This window comes from Triticum dicoccoides, chromosome 3B (genome assembly GCF_002162155.2).
Source record: "Triticum dicoccoides isolate Atlit2015 ecotype Zavitan chromosome 3B, WEW_v2.0, whole genome shotgun sequence".
Classification (NCBI taxonomy): domain Eukaryota; kingdom Viridiplantae; phylum Streptophyta; class Magnoliopsida; order Poales; family Poaceae; genus Triticum; species Triticum dicoccoides.
Genome location: NC_041385.1, coordinates 515230434 through 515250976, shown reverse-complemented (window position 1 = coordinate 515250976; position 20543 = coordinate 515230434). Strand labels below are relative to the sequence as shown.

Sequence of the window (20543 nt, the reverse complement as noted above, 5' to 3'; positions counted from 1 at the left end):
AGCATGACTGCTCGTATTTTTTTGTAATTAATCTAGACTTTCCAACATTGTTGTTTAGTGGGAGACAACATGCATGTCGACTATGAGGTGTCAATGATGACAAATTTACCGGCTCGGTCTCCCGAAGGTGATCATAAAAGTAGGACATGCATGCGCTTATATGGGCGAGTGTATGTGTGTCTATGCAAGCATTTGTGTTATATTTATGGTGAAGGACATCTATGTTGGAATGAAGGAAATACATATCTAACTTGGCTTTAAGATGCACCGAATATATGTCAACGATGATCATGACATGCATACATCATCTCCTTCTTCGTATCTAAAGACAGGATGTCCTAACCAGCCATTAACTATTCCATTCCCATCATCCACTAAGTATGCTCGCAATAACCCCCTTAGTGTAGATATAGCTAGCTCTTGAATCCGAAGAAATCAATACGGTTAATGTGGAATGTGGATCGACATAGTTGGATGTAAATTGGGCTTAGTTAAGTAAAGGTAGTCAGTAAGCAGTATGATATAGAGCGTAAACATGATGAAACGGACTTGTTCATAAGGGGTTTCATGAAAGGGTGTACATGCTGGGCCAGGCATGTAGAAGAGAACACAATGCAGGAAGGTAATGATAAGACCGACTCCAACTGCGTCAATGCCACTACTACAAAAGCAACTATAATTTATGGGCGTCTATGACATGCATGTAGTCAGCCATCCGTAGTTGCTGATACGTGCATTATGCATCATACATTTAGCAGATAAACATGCCAATTTCACTCACTTTTGAATCTGCATTGAATATATCTTGTCAACAATCGGTTTCTTATTTAAGAGCTACATCGGTCGATCAATGTGATCATGCGTTCTGAAGAGGCGCAATAATTAGGAGATTTATTTATGTTATAACAATGTGTTAAAACACGACAAAATTTATCTGTGAAAGCAAAACCATAACTAAAAGAGTGTCGACCACAGAGGCTCATGAGCCCAATAAAATAGGTTGGCATGCTAGAGGGCATGTCATCCTAATGTGTGGGCCTTGTAGGGTGCCTTCCTGACCCCTCCTTTTTACAAGATGTCCTTCATACCCTAAAGTAGATACTAGATGCTTGGTGAAGGTAAAAGAAGGTTGCGATAGAATAAGAAGTCATTTCATCACAATGAAGGGATGGATTCTACACCCCCGTGGCCTCGAGTCATCACCAGCACCGAAGCAACATGGGAAGCACCATTTTCACCCACAACACCATCACCATCTTTATTGTCTTTCATATGCAGCCTTTTGTCGATTGAAGCTCATAACCCGCTATCAGTGCCGTCTCTTTATTGTTGATTGATGTTGTGTGGTTGACCTAGAAGTTATAACTTAAGATTGTATACTGTATCCATTAGAACTTTAAGTCTGTGTACCCGACAAATTTCCACAACCGTTGTACATGTCAATATGGGTTGGGGGTGTAGCCCCTCTTCTTGGGGGCTATGTATTTCCTCTTTTAGCTTTCTTGAATGGGCGTGTGAGATATGTCTCCCTTATTGTGAGACATAGTTCTGGCTCGCCTCTTACACGAGGTTAGTGGGTCAGCCTAGTACTGTAGCTGCCGCTGCATGAGTTTGTTTCTTTATGTTCTTTGTGTTTCTCATTTTCGGTTTTCAGTATTTACAATTGGTTTTCTTTATATTTTTTTGTATTACAATTTTTCAATTTTCTATTTTTCTTTGGGTTTATTTATTGTTTTCACTGGTTTCTTTGGTTGTTTCCTTTTTTTTTCTTTTTTTTCCTTTTTTTTTCCTTTTTTATTCAACACATGTCTACTTATTTTCACACACAATGTGCATTTTTCATATACATCAAGAACATTTTTATACATGCTTTTTCAAATATATGTTTTATTGTCTATTTTCATACAGATTGTAAATTTTTGTATACATCTAAAGAATTTTTACACACATTTAATATTTTTAATACATGATTAATACTTTTTACATATAGATTTTTGAAAGAAAAAATGAATACATTTTAAACATTTTTGGAATACACTTTCAATTTATAATAATATGGTTAACATTAAACTAAGGGCACATTTTTACATTATACATATTTTAAAATGTCACAAACATATTTTTGAAATGTGTGAACATGTTTGAAAATGTGATTCAAAAAATGCACATCAAAAATGTTACCGTGTTTCAAAAATATTTGAAATAATGATTATACAACATGAAAAAATATTAGCTAAATTAAAAAAGTGTGCATGGAATGTTTTAAAATATCCGTGCATTTCAAAAACTATGTTCATGACATTTATAAAAAAATATACAATGTAAAATTAGTGCTCCTCTAATTAAAAATATGATTTGCATGTATTTGAAAAATGTTTTACAAATATTCAAAAAATTATTTATGAAAATGTAAATCACTTATTTAAAAATAATATTCAACACGTATTAGAAAATTGTAGAATGCGCATTGAAAAAAGTAGACACGTGTTGATAAAAAAATAGAGAAACAAAGAAAACCATTGATGAAAATCAGAAAACTAAGGAAAACTAGTGAAAGAAACATAAAAACAAATAGGAAAACAAACCACGAGAAAAAAAAACAGTCAAAACCAGGGAAAAACATGCGAACAACTGGTGAAAACCACCACTGAGACAAAAACAGGGGAAAACAGGCGAAAAAAGTCAAAACTTTCCAAAAACTCGCTCTCCAGAACCCGTACTCGCCTCGACCATCTGCCTATCACCAGAGGCGAGACCTACTTAGAGCAGACCCCTTATATCGTGCCGAACTGCAAAATAACTGCCACTTTACAGTTTTCCGCCGAAAAAGCGGCCCGAATAGACACCTTAAACGCCTCTGGCCATTAAATTTTTTGAGGGGCGCAGTAAATTGCCCCCCACGACCCCGAATATACAGGTCCCCCCTCCCCCGCCCCGTCGGTGCACGAAAGCAATTGGCGGAGGGACATTTAATCCCCACGCGTTCCTGAAGGAAATATGCCCTACAGGCAATAATAAAGTTATTATTTATATTTCCTTATATCATGATAAATGTTTATTATTCATGCTAGAATTGTATTAACCGGACATGTGTGAATACATAGACAAAACATAGTGTCCCTAGTATGCCTCTACTTGATTAGCTCATTAATCAAAGATGGTTATGTTTCCTAACCATAGACATGTGTTGTCATTTGATGAACGAGATACATCATTAGGAGAATGATGTGATGGACAAGACCCATCTGTTAGCTTAGCATTATGATCGTTACAGTTTCATTACTGCTGCTTTCTTCATGACTTATACATGTTCCTCAGACTATGAGATTATGCAACTCCCGAATACCGGAAGAACACCTTGTGTGCTATCAAATGTCACAACGTAACTGGGTGATTATAAAGATGCTCTACAGGTGTCTCTGAAGGTGTTTGTTGGGTTGGCATAGATCGAGATTAGAATTTGTCACTCCGTGTATCAGAGAGGTATCTTTGGGCCCTCTCGGTAATGCTCATAACTATAAGCCTTGCAAGCAATGTGACTAATGAGTTAGTTGCGGGATGAAGCATTACAGAACGAGTAAAGAGACTTGCCGGTAATGAGATTGAACTAGGTATGATGATACCGACGATCGAATCTCGAGCAAGTAACATACCCATGACAAAGGGAACAACGTATGTTGTTATGCGGTTTGACCGATAAAGATCTTCGTAGAATATGTAGGAGTCAATATGAGCATCCAGGTTCCACTATTGGTTATTGATCAGAGATATGTCTCGATCATGTCTACATAGTTCTCGAACCGTAGGGTCTGCACGCTTAACGTTCGATGATGATTTGCATTATGAGTTATGTGTTTTTGATGAACGAAGATTGTTTGGAGTCCCGGATGAGATCACGGACGTGCCGAGGAGTCTTGAAATGGTCGAGACATAAATATTGATATATTGGAAGGTTGTGTTCGGACACCGGAAAGGTTTCGGAAAGGTTCGGGCATTTTTCGGAGTACCCGGAGGTTACCGGAACTCCCCGGGAGAAGTAGTGGGACTTAATGGGCTTTAGTGGAAAGGAGAGGAGGGCCGCAGGGTGGCCGCCCCCCCCCCCCATGGCAGGTCTGAATTGGACTAGGAGGGGCAGTGCTCCCCCCTCTTTCCTTCTCCCTCTCCTACTCCTTCCCTCTCTCCCCCTCTTAGAAAGGAAGGGGACTCCAACTAGGATCGGAGTCCTAGTTGGACTCCCCATGGCGCGCACCCCTCCTGGCCGCCGTCCTCCTCCCTCCCTCCTTTATATACGGGGGCAGGGGCACCCCAAAGCACAACAGACAATCTCTTAGCCGTGTGCGGTGCCTCCTCCATGGTTTAACACCTCGGTCATATCGTCGTAGTGCTTAGGCGAAGCCCTGCACCGATAACATCATCAACACCGTTGCCATGCCATCGTGCTGACGAAACTCTCCCTCGTCCTCAACTGGATCAAGAGCTCGAGGTACGTCATCGTGCTGAACATGTGCTGAACACGAAGGTGTCGTACGTTCGGTACTTGGATCGGTTGGATCATGAAGACGTTTGACTAGATCAACCGCGTTACTAAACCCTTCCACTTTCGGTCTATGAAGGTACGTGGACACACTCTCATGTCTCGTTGCTATGCAGCTCGTAGATAGATCTTGCATGATCGTAGGAATTTTTTTGAATTACTACGTTCCCCAACAGTGGCATCCGAGCCAGGTCTATGCGTAGATGTTTTATGCACGAGTAGAACACAAAGAGTTATGGGCGATAATAGTCTTACTGCTTACCACCAATGTCTTACTTTGATTCGGCGGTATTGTTGGATGAAGCGGCCCGGACCGACATTACATGGCCGCTTTGATGAGACTGGTTCTACCGACGTGCTTTTGCACATAGGTGGCTGGCGGGTGTCTGTTTCTCCACTTTAGTTGAATCGAGTTTGACTATGGCCGGTCTTTGTTGAAGGTTAAAACAGCACAGTTGATGAAAAATCGTTGTAGTTTTGATGCGTAGGTAAGAACGGTTCTTGCTATAAGCCCGTAGCAGCCATGTAAAACTTGCAACAATAAAGTAGAGGACGTCTAACTTGTTTTTGCAGGGCTTGTTGTGATGTGATATGGTCAATACATGATGTGATATATATTGTTGTATGAGATGATCATGTTTTGTAACAAAGTTATCAGCAACTGGCCGGAGCCATATGGTTGTCGCTTTATTATATGAAATGCAATCGTCATGTAATTGCTTTACTTTATCACTAAGCGGTAGCGATAGTCGTAGTAGCAATAGTTGGCAAGACGACAATGATGTTACGATTGAGATCAAGGTGTCAAGCCGGTGACGATGGAGATCATGATGATGCTTCGGTGATGGAGATCATGAGCACAAGATGATGATGACCATATCATATCACATATTTTGATTGCATGTGATGTTTATCTTTTATGCATCTTATTTTGCTTAGTACGGCGGTAGCATTATAAGATGATCCCTTACTAAATTTCAAGGTATAAGTGTTCTCCCTGAGTATGCACCATTGCTATAGTTTGTCGCGCCGATACACCACGTGATGATCGGGTGTGATAAGCTCTACGTTCACATACAACTGGTGCAAGCCAGTTTTGCACGTGCAGAATACTCGGGTTAAACTTGACAAGCCTAGCATATGCAGATATGGCCTCGGAACACTGAGACCGAAAGGTCGAACGTGAATCATATAGTAGATATGGTCAACATAGTGATGTTCACCATTGAAAACTACTCCATCTCATGTGATGATCAGACATGGTTTAGTTGATTTGGATCACATGATCATTTAAATGACTAGAGGGATGTCTATCTAAGTGGGAGTTCTTAAGTAATATGATTAATTGCACTTTAATTTATTATGAACTTAGTCCTGATAGTTTTTGCATGTCTATGTTGTTGTAGATCAATGGCCCATGCTACCGTTCCCTTGAATTTTAATGTATTCCTAGAGAAAGCTAAGTTGAAAGATGATGGTAGCAATTATACGGACTGGGTCCGTAACTTGAGGATTATCCTCATTGTTGCACAGAAGAATTACGTCCTGAAAGCACCGCTAGGTGCAAGGCCTGCTGCAGACGCAACTGCGGACGTTGTGAACGTCTGGCAGAGCAAAGCTGATGACTACTCGGTAGTTCAGTGTGCCATGCTTTACGACTTAGAATCGGGACTTCAAAGACGTTTTGAACATCATGGAGCATATGAGATGTTCCAAGAGTTGAAGTTAATATTTCAAGCAAATGCCCGAGTTGAGAGATATGAAGTCTCCAACAAGTTCTATAGCTGCAAGATGGAGGAGAATAGTTCTGTCAGTGAACACATACTCTCTTGGTACCATAACCACTTGACTCAGCTGGGAGTTAATCTTTCTGATAATAGTGTCATTGACAGAGTTCTTCAATCACTGTCACCAAGCTATAAAGGCTTCATGATGAACTATAATATGCAAGGGATGGCGGAAACGATTCCCGAGCTCTTCGCAATGCTAAAGGCTGCAGAGGTAGAAATCAAGAAAGAGCATCAAATGTTGATGGTCAACAAGACCACTAGTTTCAAGAAAAAGGGCAAAGGGAAGAAGGGGAACTTCAAGAAGAATAGCAAGCAAGTTGCTACTCTAGGGAAGAAGCCCAAGTCTGGACCTAAGCCTGAAACTGAGTGCTTCTACTACAAAAGGACTGGTCACTGGAAGCGGAACTGCCCCAAGTATTTGGCGGATAAGAAGGATGGCAAAGTGAAAGGTATATTTGATATACATGTTATTGATGTGTACCTTACTAATGCTCGTAGTAGCGCATGGGTATTTGATATTGGTTCTATTGCTCATATTTGCAACTCGAAACAGGGGCTACAGATTAAATGAAGATTGGCTAAGGACGAGGTGACAATGCGCGTCGGAAATGGTTCCAAGGTCGATGTGATCGCCATTGGCATGCTACCTCTACATCTACCTTCAGGATTAGTTTTAGATCTGAATAATTATTATTTGGTGCCAGAGTTGAGCATGAACTTTATGTATGGATCTTGTTTAATGCGAGACGGTTATTCATTAAAATCAGAGAATAATGGTTGTTCTATTTATATGAGTAATATCTTTTATGGTCATGCACCCTTGTTGAGTGGTCTATTTTTATTGAATCTCGATCGTGGAGATACACGTGTTCATAATATTGAAGCCAAAAGATGCAAAGTTGATAATGATAGTGCAACTTATTTGTGGCACTGCCGTTTAGGTCATATTGGTGTAAAGCACATGAAGAAACTCCATGCTGATGAGCTTTTGGAATTACTTGAGTATGAATCACTTGGTGCTTGCGAACCATCCCTCATGGGCAAGATGACTAAAACTCCATTCTCCGGAACAATGGAATGAGCTACTGACTTATTGGAAATAATGCATACAGATGTATGCGGTCCAATGAGTGTTGAGGCTCGTGGCGGGTATCGTTATTTTCTGACCTTCACATATGATTTGAGCAGATATGAGTATATCTACTTAATGAAGCATAAGTCTGAAACATTTGAAAAGTTCAAAGAATTTCAGAGTGAAGTGGAAAATCATCGTAACAAGAAAAAAAAGTTTCTACGGTCTGATCGTGGAGGAGAATATTTGATTTATGTGTTTGGTCTTCATTTGAAACAATGTGGAATAGTTTCGCAACTCACGCCACCTGGAACACCACAGTGTAATGGTGTGTCTGAACGTCGTAACCGTACTTTATTGGATATGGCGTGATCTATGATGTCTCTTACTGATTTGCCGCTATCATTTTGGGGTTATGCTTTAGAGATGGTTGCATTCACTTTAAATAGGGCACCATCGAAATCCATTGAGACGACACCTTATGAACTGTGGTTTGGAAAGAAACCAAAGTTGTCGGTTCTTAAAGTTTGAGGCTGCGATGCTTATGTGAAAAAGTTTCAACCTGATAAGCTCGAACCCAAATCATATAAATGCGTCTTCATAGGATACCCAAATGAAACTGTTGGGTACACCTTCTATCACAGATCCGAAGGCAAGATATTCGTTGTTAAGAATGCATACTTTCTAGAGAAGGAGTTTCTCTCGAAAGAAGTGAGTGGGAGGAAAGTAGAACTTGATGAGGTAATTGTACCTTCTCCCGAATTGGAAAGTAGTTCATCACAGAAATTAGTTCCAGTGATTCCTACACCAACTAGTGAGGAATCTAATGATGATGATCATGAAACTTCAGATCAAGTTACTACCAAACCTCGTAGGTCTTCCAGAGTACAGTCCGCACCAGAGTGGTACGGTAATCCTGTTCTGGAAGTCATGTCTCTAGACCATGATGAACCTACGAACTATGAGGAAGCGATGATGAGCCCAGATTCCGTGAAATGGCTTGAGGCCATGAAATCTGAGATGGGATCCATGTATGGAAACAAAGTGTGGACTTTGGTGGACTTGCCCAATGATCGGCAAGCCATAAAAAATAAATGGATCTTCAAGAAGAAGATTGACGCTGACGGTAATGTGACTGTCTATAAGGCTCGGCTTGTCGCTAAGGGTTATCCACAAGTTCAAGGAGTTGACTACGATGAGACCTTGTCACCTGTAGCGATGCTTAAGTCTGTCTAAATCATGTTAGCAATTGCCACATTTTATAATTATGAAATTTGGCAAATGGGTGTCAAAACTACATTCCTTAATGGAATTCTTGAGGAAGAGTTGTATATGATGCAGCCAGAAGGTTTTGTCAATCCAAAGGGTACTAACAAAGTGTGCAAGCTCCAGCGATCCATTTATGGACTGGTGCAAGCCTCTCGGAGTTGGAATAAACGCTTTGATAGTGTGATCAAAGCATATGGTTTTATACAGACTTTTGGAGAAGCCTGTACTTACAAGAAAGTGAGTGGGAGCTCTGTAGAATTTTTAATATTATATGTGGATGACATATTGTTGATTGGAAATGATATAGAATTTCTGGATAGCATAAAAGGATTCTTGTATAAGAGTTGTTCAATGAAAGACCTCGGTGAAGCTGCTTACATATTGGGCATCAAGATCTATAGAGATAGATCAAGACGCTTAATTGGACTTTCACAAAGCATGTACCTTGATAAAGTTTTGAAGAAGTTCAAAATGGACCAGTCAAAGAAAGGGTTCTTGCCTGTGTTACAAGGTGTGAAGTTGAGTCAGACTCAATGCCCGACCACTGCAGAAGATAGAGAGAAAATGAAAATCATTCCCTATGCTTCAGCCATAGGTTCTATCATGTATGCAATGTTGTGTACCAGACCTGATGTGTGCCTTGCTATAAGTATAGCAGGGAGATACCAAAGTAATCCAGGAGTGGAGCACTGGACAACGGTCAAGAACATCCTGAAATACCTGAAAAAGGCTAAGGATATGTTTCTCGTTTATGGGGGTGATAAAGAGCTCGTCGTAAATGGTTACGTCGATGCAAGCTTTGACATTGACCCGGATGACTCTAAGTCACAATTAGGATACATATTTATATTGAATGGTGGAGCTGTCAGTTGATGCAGTTCCAAGTAGAGCGTCGTGGCGGGATCTACGTGTGAAGCGGAGTACATAGCTGCTTCAGAAGCAGCAAATGAAGGAGTCTGGATGAAGGAGTTCATATCCGATCTAGGTGTTATACCTAATGCATTGGGTCCAATGAAAATCTTTCGTGACATGCAATTGCCTTGGCAAAGGTATCCAGATTTCACAAGAGAACCAAACACATCAAGAGACGCTTCAATTCCATCCGACATCAAGTCAGAGAGGAAGACATAGAGATTTGCAAAATACATACGGATCTGAATGTTGCAGACCCGTTGACTAAGCCTCTTCCACGAGCAAAACATGATCAACACCAAGACTCCATCGGTGTTAGAATCATTACTGTGTAATCTAGATTATTGACTTTATGCAAGTGGGATACTAAAGGAAATATGCCCTAGAGGCAATAATAATGTTGTTATTTATATTTCCTTATATCATGATAAATGTTTACTATTCATGCTAGAATTGTATTAACCGGAAACTTAGTACATGTGTGAATACATAGACAAAACATAGTGTCCCTAGTATGCCTCTACTTGACTAGCTCGTTAATCAAAGATGGTTATGTTTCCTAACCATAGACATGTGTTGTCATTTGATGAACGAAATCACATCATTAGGAGAATGATGTGATGGACAAGACCCATCTGTTAGCTTAGCATTATGATAGTTACAGTTTCATTGCTACTGCTTTCTTCATGACTTATACATGTTCCTCAGACTATGAGATTATGCAACTCCCGAATACTGGAGGAACACCTTGTGTGCTATCAAACGCCACAATGTAATTGGGTGATTATAAAGATGCTCTACAGGTGTCTCTGAAGGTGTTTGTTGGGTTGGCATAGATCGAGATTAGGATTTGTCACTCCGTGTATCGGAGAGGTATGTCTGGGCCCTCTCGGTAATGCTCATCACTATAAGCATTGCAAGCAATGTTACTAATGAGTTTGTTGCGGGATGAAGCATTACAGAACGAATAAAGAGACTTGCCGGCAATGAGATTGAACTAGGTATGATGATACCGACGATCGAATCTCGAGCAAGTAACATACTGATGACAAAGGAAACAACGTATGTTGTTATGCGGTTTGACCGATAAAGATCTTCGTAGAATAGTAGGAGCCAATATGAGCATCCAGGTTCCGCTATTGGTTATTGATCGGAGTTATGTCTCGATCATGTCTACATAGTTCTCGAACCCGTAGGGTCTGCACGCTTAACGTTCGATGATGATTTGCATTATGAGTTATGTGTTTTTGATGACCAAAGTTTGTTCGGAGTCCCAGATGAGATCACGGACGTGACGAGAAGTCTCTAAATGGTTGAGACATAAAGATTGATATATTGGAAGGTTATGTTCGGACACCGGAAAGGTTTCGAAAAGGTTTGAGCACTTTTTGGAATACTGGGAGGTTACTGGAACCCCCCGGGAGAAGTAGTGGGCCTTAATGGGCTTTATTGGAAAGGAGAGGAGGGCCGCAGGGTGGCAGCGCCCCTCCCCCATGGCAGGTCCGAATTGGACTAGGAGGGGGCAGCGCCCCCCCTCTTTCCTTGTTCCTCTCCTACTCCTTCCCTCTCTCCCCCTCTTGGAATGGAAGGGGACTCCAACTAGGATTGGGAATCCTAGTTGGACTCCCCACGGCACGCGGCCCTCCTGGCCGCCGGCCTCCTCCCTCCCTCCTTTATATACGGGGGCAGGGGCACCCCAAAGCACAACAGACAATCTCTTAGCCGTGTGCGGTGCCCCCCTCCACAGTTTAACACCATGGTCATATTGTCGTAGTGCTTAGGCGAAGCCCTACGCCGATAACATCATCAACACCGTCGCCACGCCGTCGTACTGACGGAACTCTCACTCGTCCTCAACTGGATCAAGAGCTCGAGGGACATCATCGTGCTGAATGTGTGCTGAACACGGAGGTGTCGTACGTTCGGTACTTGGATCGGTTGGATCGTGAAGACGTTTGACTACATCAACCGTGTTACTAAATGCTTCCGCTTTCGGTCTACGAAGGTACGTGGACACGCTCTCCCGTCTCGTTGTTATGCATCTCGTAGATAGATCTTGCGTGATCATAGGAAATATTTTGAATTACTACGTTCCCCAACTGTTCCCTCCCCCCATTCCACAGCCACCCATCGGCATTGCCACCCGCCCGCCGCCTTCGATTTCGGCGTGCCGCTTCACTGCCGCCCTAGATCCGCCACACCCAACCGCCCCCGGGTCGCCTGCAGCCCTTGATCGACCATCGCCGAGTCGCCGCCCGCCCTGGATCCGTCAGTGAGTGATTTTCTACCCTTCTAGTCTAATTTAGTGAATGATTTCCATTCATTCGAGCTCGGTTACAATTTGTAGATGGATCTGAGCCCTTGCGAGGAATTTTTGCTCGAGGAGTCCTCGTCCGACGACTCAGACATAGAGATGCTGCTCGGGAACAATCAACAGTAGATGGTGGTGGTGGTCCTTGTCGTCAAGGAGCTCGAGGATAGGAGCAAAAGGAGATGGCGAGGATCGACTATCGGCCGCCTTTCATCCCTCGCAACCGCCATCTCGGGACAATGTCGGTAGCCGTGGGAAGCCATCTAAAGACCCTAACTGCATTTAAGCATTCCTTTAGACATACCAGGAAACTGAAGACTCGAACACCCACCACCAACTTCAGCACGATCTCATTGAGCACCATTGGCAAAGGCATGGGCAGTAATAAAAACTGCCATTTTTACATTCATTTAATTTAATTCATGTTTCATTTGTATCATTGTTGTATTCAAAATAATTCTTGCATCGAATTATAAGTTCAATTCTAAGATTTGAATAATTATTGTAATTTGGATGATTGCTGTATTATAATATTTAGATTTTAGTTTATATTGATTTGAATAATTACTGTGATTTGGATGATTGTTTTTTTGGTTTGAGGACTGACACGGGTTGCGGCCGAATAGACCCCACAAGGCCGAACGGGAAAACATGATATTGCAATATCCCGTTTTACTGTTCGGCCTTACGGGTTCTGTTCCGCCGCAGTCCACGCCAGCCCTCAAAACATGTTTTTCGTAGCCCTTATATTCACTTTAAAGGTCCGCGCGATAAGGAGTCGGCTATAGATGCTCTTAGGACTCGCAATGGGCAATATGGAAACCCTCGCGTCAGGCAGCTCTAGATGGAGTCGTGTTTTTTTATTACTCTTCCATGTTTTTTGTTTTTGTTTTTTATTTCTCTTTTTACTTTTGTTTACACCTTCAGAAATTTTATACATATATACTAAAAAATATACTTTACATAATGTTTTGAAAATATGTTAATCATGCATTCAAAAAGGTTAATTTGCAGGGGAAAATGTTGACTATGTACACAAAAAATGTCGAACAAGTATTAAAAAATGTTGAACAAGTATTTCAAAAAATGTTGAACAAATATATGAAAAAAAATTAATCAAGCATTCGGAAAAATGTTGAAAGTGTATGTTGAATTTTTTTTGAGCAAGTATATAAAAACGTTAATCAAGCATTTTGAAAAAAAAAGAACAAATATTTGAAAAATTTTAATCAATCATTTTAGAAATCTTAAATGTGTATAGAAAAAAGTTGACCATGTATTAGGAAAATGATAAAAAAAATTGATCATGTATATAAAGTGGTAATCAAGCATTTGAAAAAATGTTGAACAAGTATTGAAAAATGTTAATTAAGCATTTCTAAAATGTTAAATGTGTATGGACAAAATGGTGTTCATGTATTAAAAAACTGATGACAATTTTTAATCATGTAAATAGAAATGTTACTCAAGCATTTAAAATAACAAGGGTTTGAAAAATGTTAATCAAGCATTTGGAAAATGTTAAATGTGCATAGAAAAAATATTGACCATGTATTCAAAAAATATAAGCTTTTATTTTGAATATTGTTAATCAAACATTTAAAGAAATGTTTAAAATGTGCATAGAAAAAATGTTAAACATGCATATGTAAAAATTAAAATAAAAACCAAAAGAAATAAATAAAACCAAAAGGAGACAAAATAAACCAAAGAAAATGAAAAATAAAACCGAGGGAACAAATGAAAACTGAATGAAAAACAAGAAAAATGGAGAAGAAAGGAAACAAAAAAACGAAAAGGTAAAAAACTCGAAGAAAAGCAAATAAAATAGAAGAAAAACAAAAAATACCTAGAAAACCTATGGAATACCAGCTTGTTTCCTGTCAGGTACGTCGCGCCTTCAAATCTGCAACGAAACACATGATATCCCAGTGGCTAGCATTATAGACTCGCAACCATGAGATCGTGGGATCGACTCTCTTTCGCTTTGCTTTCTCCTCTCTATTTTCTCTTTTAGGTGCGCGTAATGGGCCGCCCGATTGCTAGAGCGCTTAAGTGAGGAGATCCTTTCACCTCGCTGAATGCGAGATATAGCCCTTGCGGTATATACGTCCCACTGTCTCGCTATAAGGGAGACAAAGCAGCGCCCTTGAATATGTGCCTGGCTGGAGGTGCTTTAACTTGGACGACCCAAATGAATTGTAGCCTTTTCCTAAAGTAACTTGGGAGAAATGTGCATGCAAAAATGCCAAAAAAACACTTCCAACAAATCTTGCATCTTGACAGAAATCCAATAAAAATGTATATGTGATCCAAAGTGTTTCCATACAAAAACATTACAATGCTTGTACAAATTCCTATATACTTAAGTAGTTGATCTTCATAACTTATATTTATTTTGACATGCACACATGCCACATCATCAACTACTTTATTTCTCTTAACATGCTTGCATGCCTATACTAATTAACTTAACATGCACACATCCTGGAGTTCGATGTTGTATCTATGCTAGTCAAGAACAAAATTAATAGGTCTCTAATTGCCTCGTTTGTAGAAGAGGCTAAAGCAGCTACTTAGCTCAGGGCGGGAGCATATGATCGTGCATGCTAGTAGACACCAAAATCAAGCCACCGGGACCTCCTATGCGCTGCTTATTGCGGCAATGAGTCACAATTTCGCATAGGAGACGACTCACCTGGGCCGGCCCACTAGCTATCCTCCGCAGAATGAAAAATCGCAAAAATAAAAATGCGCTAACTAGGGCGAACTATTGTAGATGTGCACCGCACGCTAGCCACTGCGACACGCAAGCTAATATGAAAAACAAGCAGCGCCAGCTTTAAAGAACCTGAGCGAGTCCATAGCCACTGTAGTAACTGAGGTTTATTGCATACAGTTACATATCAAAACTTCTATTAAAATTTCAAACGTAAAAGGGAAAAACTTTTTGAAACGCAAACATTATTTGGGAACTGAATGGAAACTAAAAAAAGTAGGAACACAAAATTGAATACTAGAATATTTTCTAAATTATGAACTACTTTTCGTAAACGCAAAACATCTTTTCCAAAACAAATAACAAAATAAAAAAGGTGATAAACATTTTCAAAACTAAACTATTTTCAAAAAACTCGAGCATTTTCTGAATTTGTGAATTAATTTCAAAAACATGAAATTTTTCTAAATTTGGGAACAAATTTTGAAAACTGTAGTTTTTTAGAATATGTGAACAAATTTGGAAAACAAAAACATTTTTTGAAATTCCAAATATTTTCGAATTTGTGAACAAAAATAAAACATGCGAAAACATTTTGAATTTGTGAACAAATTTTGAAAAATGAACATTCTTCAAATATGTGAATAAAATTTGAAAACAACAATATGTTGTTGAATTGCGAACAAATATGCAAAATGGGAATAATTTTTGAAATTCCAGAACATTTTTAAATTTGCGAACAAAATTTGGAAACAGGAACATTTTTATGAAATTCCCAAACATTTTTTATTTGTGTACAAAATTTAATTATGTAAACATTTTTTGAATTTGGGAACAAATGTTTGAAAATGGGAAATTTTTTGAAAACAAATATTTTTTGGTTTGTTAACAAAATTTAAAAAGGTGAACATTTCTTGATTTATCGGGCATTTTCTGAAACGAAGTGAACATTTTTTGACTTACCAAAAGTTTTCTGAAACGAAGCGAACAAATTTTAATTTTTTTAAACATTTTATGAACACAATGTGAAAAAAGGAATTTTTTTGTAAAAATGAACGAAATTTGTAAGAGGCTAACATTACTTTGAAAAGAAATATATATTTGAGAAAGGAAAATGAAAATTAAAAGAAAGGGAAAAATAAAATAGTAAAGAAAATAAACAAATAATGGAAAAAGACATAAAAAATAAAACAGAAAAAATAAAAAAGAAGAGAGAAACAGAACAGATAAAAAATGGGTTCAGGAAAACAGTTTTGGAAAACTTCAAAAAGGTTCCCAAAACTGGCAACGCCGAAAACGCACAGCCGGCCGGCCCAATACCGAACGATCGCCTGATCGCCTGTGCGAAACAGCGTCTGTTTGCCGCAGAGAGCGGCGAATGGGAAATTCCTCAGCCACCGACTGGCTCAAAATTGGGGAGCCCCTAGCTGACGCTCGTGGGCGTCAAAAACACGAGCTTCCGCGCAGACGGCGATCTGAACGGGCCGGCCCATTCCCTGACGTCACGGTGAGGCAGTACAAAAAATCCCAAAAAACTACGCCATGTGAGGGATTCGAACTCACAACCATACGATAGATTGTTAGGAATCCTCACCACTTCAGCTACTGCGTCACAATGATTAGTACTTCCTCCGTCCCAATATTCTTGTCTTAAATTTGTCTAGATACAGATGTATCTAATACTAAAAAATGACTTGATACATTCGTATTTTGACAAATTTAAGACAAGAATTTTGGGACGGAGGGAGTATTCTGCGTGAGCTTTGTAAGAACTAAATGTAGTGACAGATCGAAAAAGAATTCCAACCATTGAACATGTTTTTATTATACATTGAACATTTTCGTAATATACAATGAACATTTTTAAATACACATTGAACCTTCTTGTGATATACGCTGAACAATTTGAAAATACACATTGAACCTTTTTGTGATATACGCTGAACAATTTGAAACTACACATTGAACGTTTCTGTGATATACATAGAACAATTTGAAAATACGCATTGAACATTTTGTAATATATGTTGAACATTTTTTAAATACGCAATGAACATTTTCTTATTGTACAGTGAATCGTTTGTTAAATATACGATGAACATTGTTATGATACAAGATGAACTCTTATATAATACACAAAAAATTAAAATGTAAAAATAAACAGAAGAAACACAGTTTTTTTATCATATTGAAGCATTAATGCAAAAAAACAAGATAATTCTTTTTCTTAAAGTATTAATGGACGAAAAAGGAAAAGAAAAAAGAAAAGAAAGAGAAAGATAAAACCAGAACGAAAAAAAGAGAAAAGAACATGAAAGAACCAGAAAGGAAAAACAAAACAAAAATGCAAAAGAAGAAACCACAACAAAACCACTGAAGACCGGACAAAACATTGAGAAAATCGAAAGCAAAAAACCACACAAGAAAAATAAAACAAAGGAAACAGCACAGGAAAAAGGAACAGCGGACGAACAAAACACGAATCCCGTACGTGGGCCGGCCCAACCAGACGCTCCCCTCAGCGAAGGCTCAACGTTCTGACGCCAACGAGCGTCAAATAGGGTCTGCCTCAAAATTGGGCGTGCTGTGCCCAGGACAGCCGTCTGGCTTCGTAATGGCCCGAAGGAGATTGCTCCGTTATGCCATTTGGACCGTGTGAACTCCAATTTTTATATATTTGCTCTTCAATACAGCCCAAATAGGCCGAAAACAGCCCAAATCAGGGGCCTGGTGGGCTAACGTGCCGACGGGCTGTCCCATTTCCTTTTTGTGCCGTGATTCGGTTAAGGAGCGCGTCACGAGTACCGGCCCGGCCCGGCACGTGTATTAGGCGTGCCTGGCCCGTTCAGGCCAGGCCCTGCCAGCCTCTATCTGGCCAGGTCTCAAGTCTCAACCGAAAAATACTCAATTACGGATCCCTCAAATCAAAACCCAAACACAAAACCCTGTCGCGCTCTGACCGACCGTCATACCGCCTACCATGGCCTCCCTCTCGCCGTCACCGCCCCGCCGCACACCCACCGCCGGCGGGAGGCAGTCCCCCTTCTTCCGCGACCTCGCCCGTGCCATCCCTTCCCACCGGACCTCCGGGTCCCTCGACCCCTCATCCACGCCGCCCCCGCCGCCGCCCCTTTTCACCCTCGACGACCGCCTATACGCACAGGATTTCTCCCCTGATCGATCCGCCTCCAACCTCCTCCCCGTCGCTCCATCCCCATCCCCACGCACACGCGCTTCCTCCGGCAATCGCCCTCCCTCGTGGGACCGTTCCCACGCCGTTCCCCCCGGTCCGTGCTCGCTGAGTGACTGGCTCGTGGAGCCGGCCCGTAAAGAGGTCCTCGCGCTGCCCCCGCCATCGCCGCCTCCTACTCGTGCGGCGAACGCGGAGGTGCGATCGCCGGTGATTCCGTTGCCTGCGCCGTCTAGGACGGCTCCATCAGCGACCGTCACGGGGGCCGACGGGGAGGAGTGGGTCACCGTGTTCGGGTAAGGGGAGGGTGTGTGACGCTTCACGAGATGGACTAAACAGCCATGAAAGTTTGACAGTGGTATGTAATTTTTCGCTTCGTTTGCAGATTCACCGCGAGGGAGACCAACCTTGTTCTGCGAGAGTTTGGGAAGTGTGGAGTGATACTGAGACACTGCTCTGGCCCAAGAGATGGTAATTGGCTTCACATATTGTATCAGGTAGCCCCTTTCACTAGCTCTCTGCTACGGTCGCGAGCTGCCTGTTTTTCTTCGTAACTCATAAGTCAACCTTTCGTAACTGCATCGACCATAACAAGTTATGGTTATTTGATTCAAAAGGCTAATTGTCCTTCTAGCATGCTTGGTTTGATGCCAAAACACCGGCTAGCCAATTTTTGGTAGCAAACCAATCATGCCCCAATATTGCAGTGTCCTATCAGTTTCAATTAGTACGATATGGTTTTTGATCTACTTAGAGCCTGTTTGGTTCCTCTCTGCTCCTCTGACTCCGCTCCCGGAGCGGACCAGCCTACAGCTCATTTTGACGGAGCGGCGAAAACCCAGCTCCCCAGCTCCGCGGAGCGGAGGGATACCGAACAGGGCCTTAGTCACATCTTTAGACATGAATGTAGTACTAAACTTACGGGAGTCAGGCTGTTTTACTTGGATCACTAAGCATGTACCATAATCATGATACAGTATCTTATAGCCTTTCCTTTTCTTTCTGAAACGCAGTGGTTTATTCTAGACAGAAAGAAATCATAAAACAACAGCAAATAGTTATAATACGTTCAAAAAGCTCTTCCCCTGCTGAGAATTTTGTACCATTGGCGTTATTTAGAAAATTGAATGAATACATCCCTAGACTTCTGTATATCTTTCTCTTCATTCTCTGCGGTTACTTTGGAACATTTACTTGATTAGGAACCAATGCAGCCATACTTCTATGTAGATTTTCTTGTGGTTGTTCTGTTTTTCTAGTACCTACAGAACATCTTAACATTTTTCTCGCTGTCCTCTAATATATTGTTTTTGCTCGTGAAGCACCAATACGATGCTCGAAGGGCCCTTGAAAAGAATGGAATCCAGCTGTTTAGTGGTGTTGCAATTGGGGTTAAAATTACTGATCCAGTGCAGCGGCAAATGGATGAGAAGATGAGTGAGAGCAATTATAAGGGCTTCATGGTCTCCTTGCCTTCGAAATCATCTATACAGAATGCAGGGGCATCAAGCAATTTAGGAGATCTCCCACGTCCCTATGACCCAAAAGCTGGCAGAAATGTTAACAGAGACATGGGGTGTTCAACAGGAAGTGTTGCCATGCCAGCAAAATCAGTATTGGCGAAAACTATGGACTTGATTTTTGGCATTTGATATGCAGTGCTGGAGATTCTATGATATTTTTCTACCCTTGCTCGTCGCTTCTGTGGATTCTCTTTTTGTCAATGCATGTGCTGATCTGCGAGTTCCTTATTTCTAGTTCTAGTGTCTGAAGATGGTATTGTTTTTCACTGCAGTTGAAGTAGTTCTTTTCCCCAGCATCTGAGCATATCTATTCCTGGGTTCTGTTGTGTAGTATTTGCAATGTGAAACGTTTGCGTTGGCAATGTAATATACTACAGTACCTTTCTAAAGTGGCGAGAGGTGTAAAAGGGTTTTGATGATTATACATGGTGTTATACTCAGACCAGAAATGATGGCCAGTCATTTTTCATTGCTTCAAGCTGTTTTATTCGTTCTGCTGAGCGAAGTAGCAAAGTTAGCACTGTTTTTTTGGTACATGCAGTTATTCTGTGGCATCACATTACTACTCTCGGTTCAGAATTCCAATCTACTCCCCCTGTATATAAGCGCATTTTTGACCCTAATGTAATGTGAAAACGCTCTTATATTATGGGGCGGAGGGAGTATGTCTATGTCCTTGGAATTGTTTACGTTATCCAAATTTCCGCATTTGCTGCAGGATTATACGCTTGCTTACTCTCAATCATTCCAAGTATGAAGTTCACGCGTTTCTCGTTTCACCAAGTTACAAGCCCCTTCAGACTCAGTTTTCCGTAATACGTATCGATCTTTTTTTAGAAAAAGAAAACACAGATTTGTGTTTTCTCACAATTATGTAGAACCATTGCGTCCTCCAACAGTTATGAAAGGTCTATGTTTCTATAGTACAAACTATGTGTAGTTGACATTCGAATATTATACTTTAGATGGCATGAAAAACAGTAATCTAGAATTATAATTAATTTTCAGTTTTGTGTATATAAATACCCGACAATTCATTCTAATAACTTTTTTGGCTAACATCATCACAAGATAAATAAATTATTGTTGGGGTATTTTAGTCATGTCAAAATCACTGAAAACGTGGATACCAAAATTTTGATTACCTCCTGGATTTCATGAATTTGTAATCTGGAAAATGAGCAATTCTGTACACATTTCAAATATAGCAGTGCATGACTTTT

At 40.5% G+C, this 20543-nt stretch overlaps 1 protein-coding gene across 1 annotated transcript; it reads left to right on the top strand.

Moving 5' to 3' along the window:
* The first annotated feature begins 17531 nt into the window (after positions 1 to 17531).
* Positions 17532 to 19772, top strand: LOC119281470 (nuclear pore complex protein NUP35-like). Its single transcript, XM_037561983.1, has 3 exons — positions 17532 to 18093; positions 18183 to 18294; positions 19120 to 19772. Exons 1-3 carry the CDS (start codon positions 17588 to 17590, stop codon positions 19447 to 19449), a joined length of 948 nt encoding a protein of 315 aa, XP_037417880.1. The 5' UTR covers positions 17532 to 17587; the 3' UTR covers positions 19450 to 19772.
* The last annotated feature ends 771 nt before the right edge of the window (positions 19773 to 20543 follow it).

What these genes read in the sequence shown, in the direction of transcription:
- LOC119281470 (XM_037561983.1), top strand. Translation starts at nt 17,588, where the DNA reads ATGGCCTCCCTCTCGCCGTCACCGCCCCGCCGCACACCCACCGCCGGC. An exon ending in GAGTGGGTCACCGTGTTCGG is followed by an intron (nt 18,094 to 18,182) that starts GTAAGGGGAGGG and finishes CTTCGTTTGCAG; the next exon opens with ATTCACCGCGAGGGAGACCA. An exon ending in GGCTTCACATATTGTATCAG is followed by an intron (nt 18,295 to 19,119) that starts GTAGCCCCTTTC and finishes TTGCTCGTGAAG; the next exon opens with CACCAATACGATGCTCGAAG.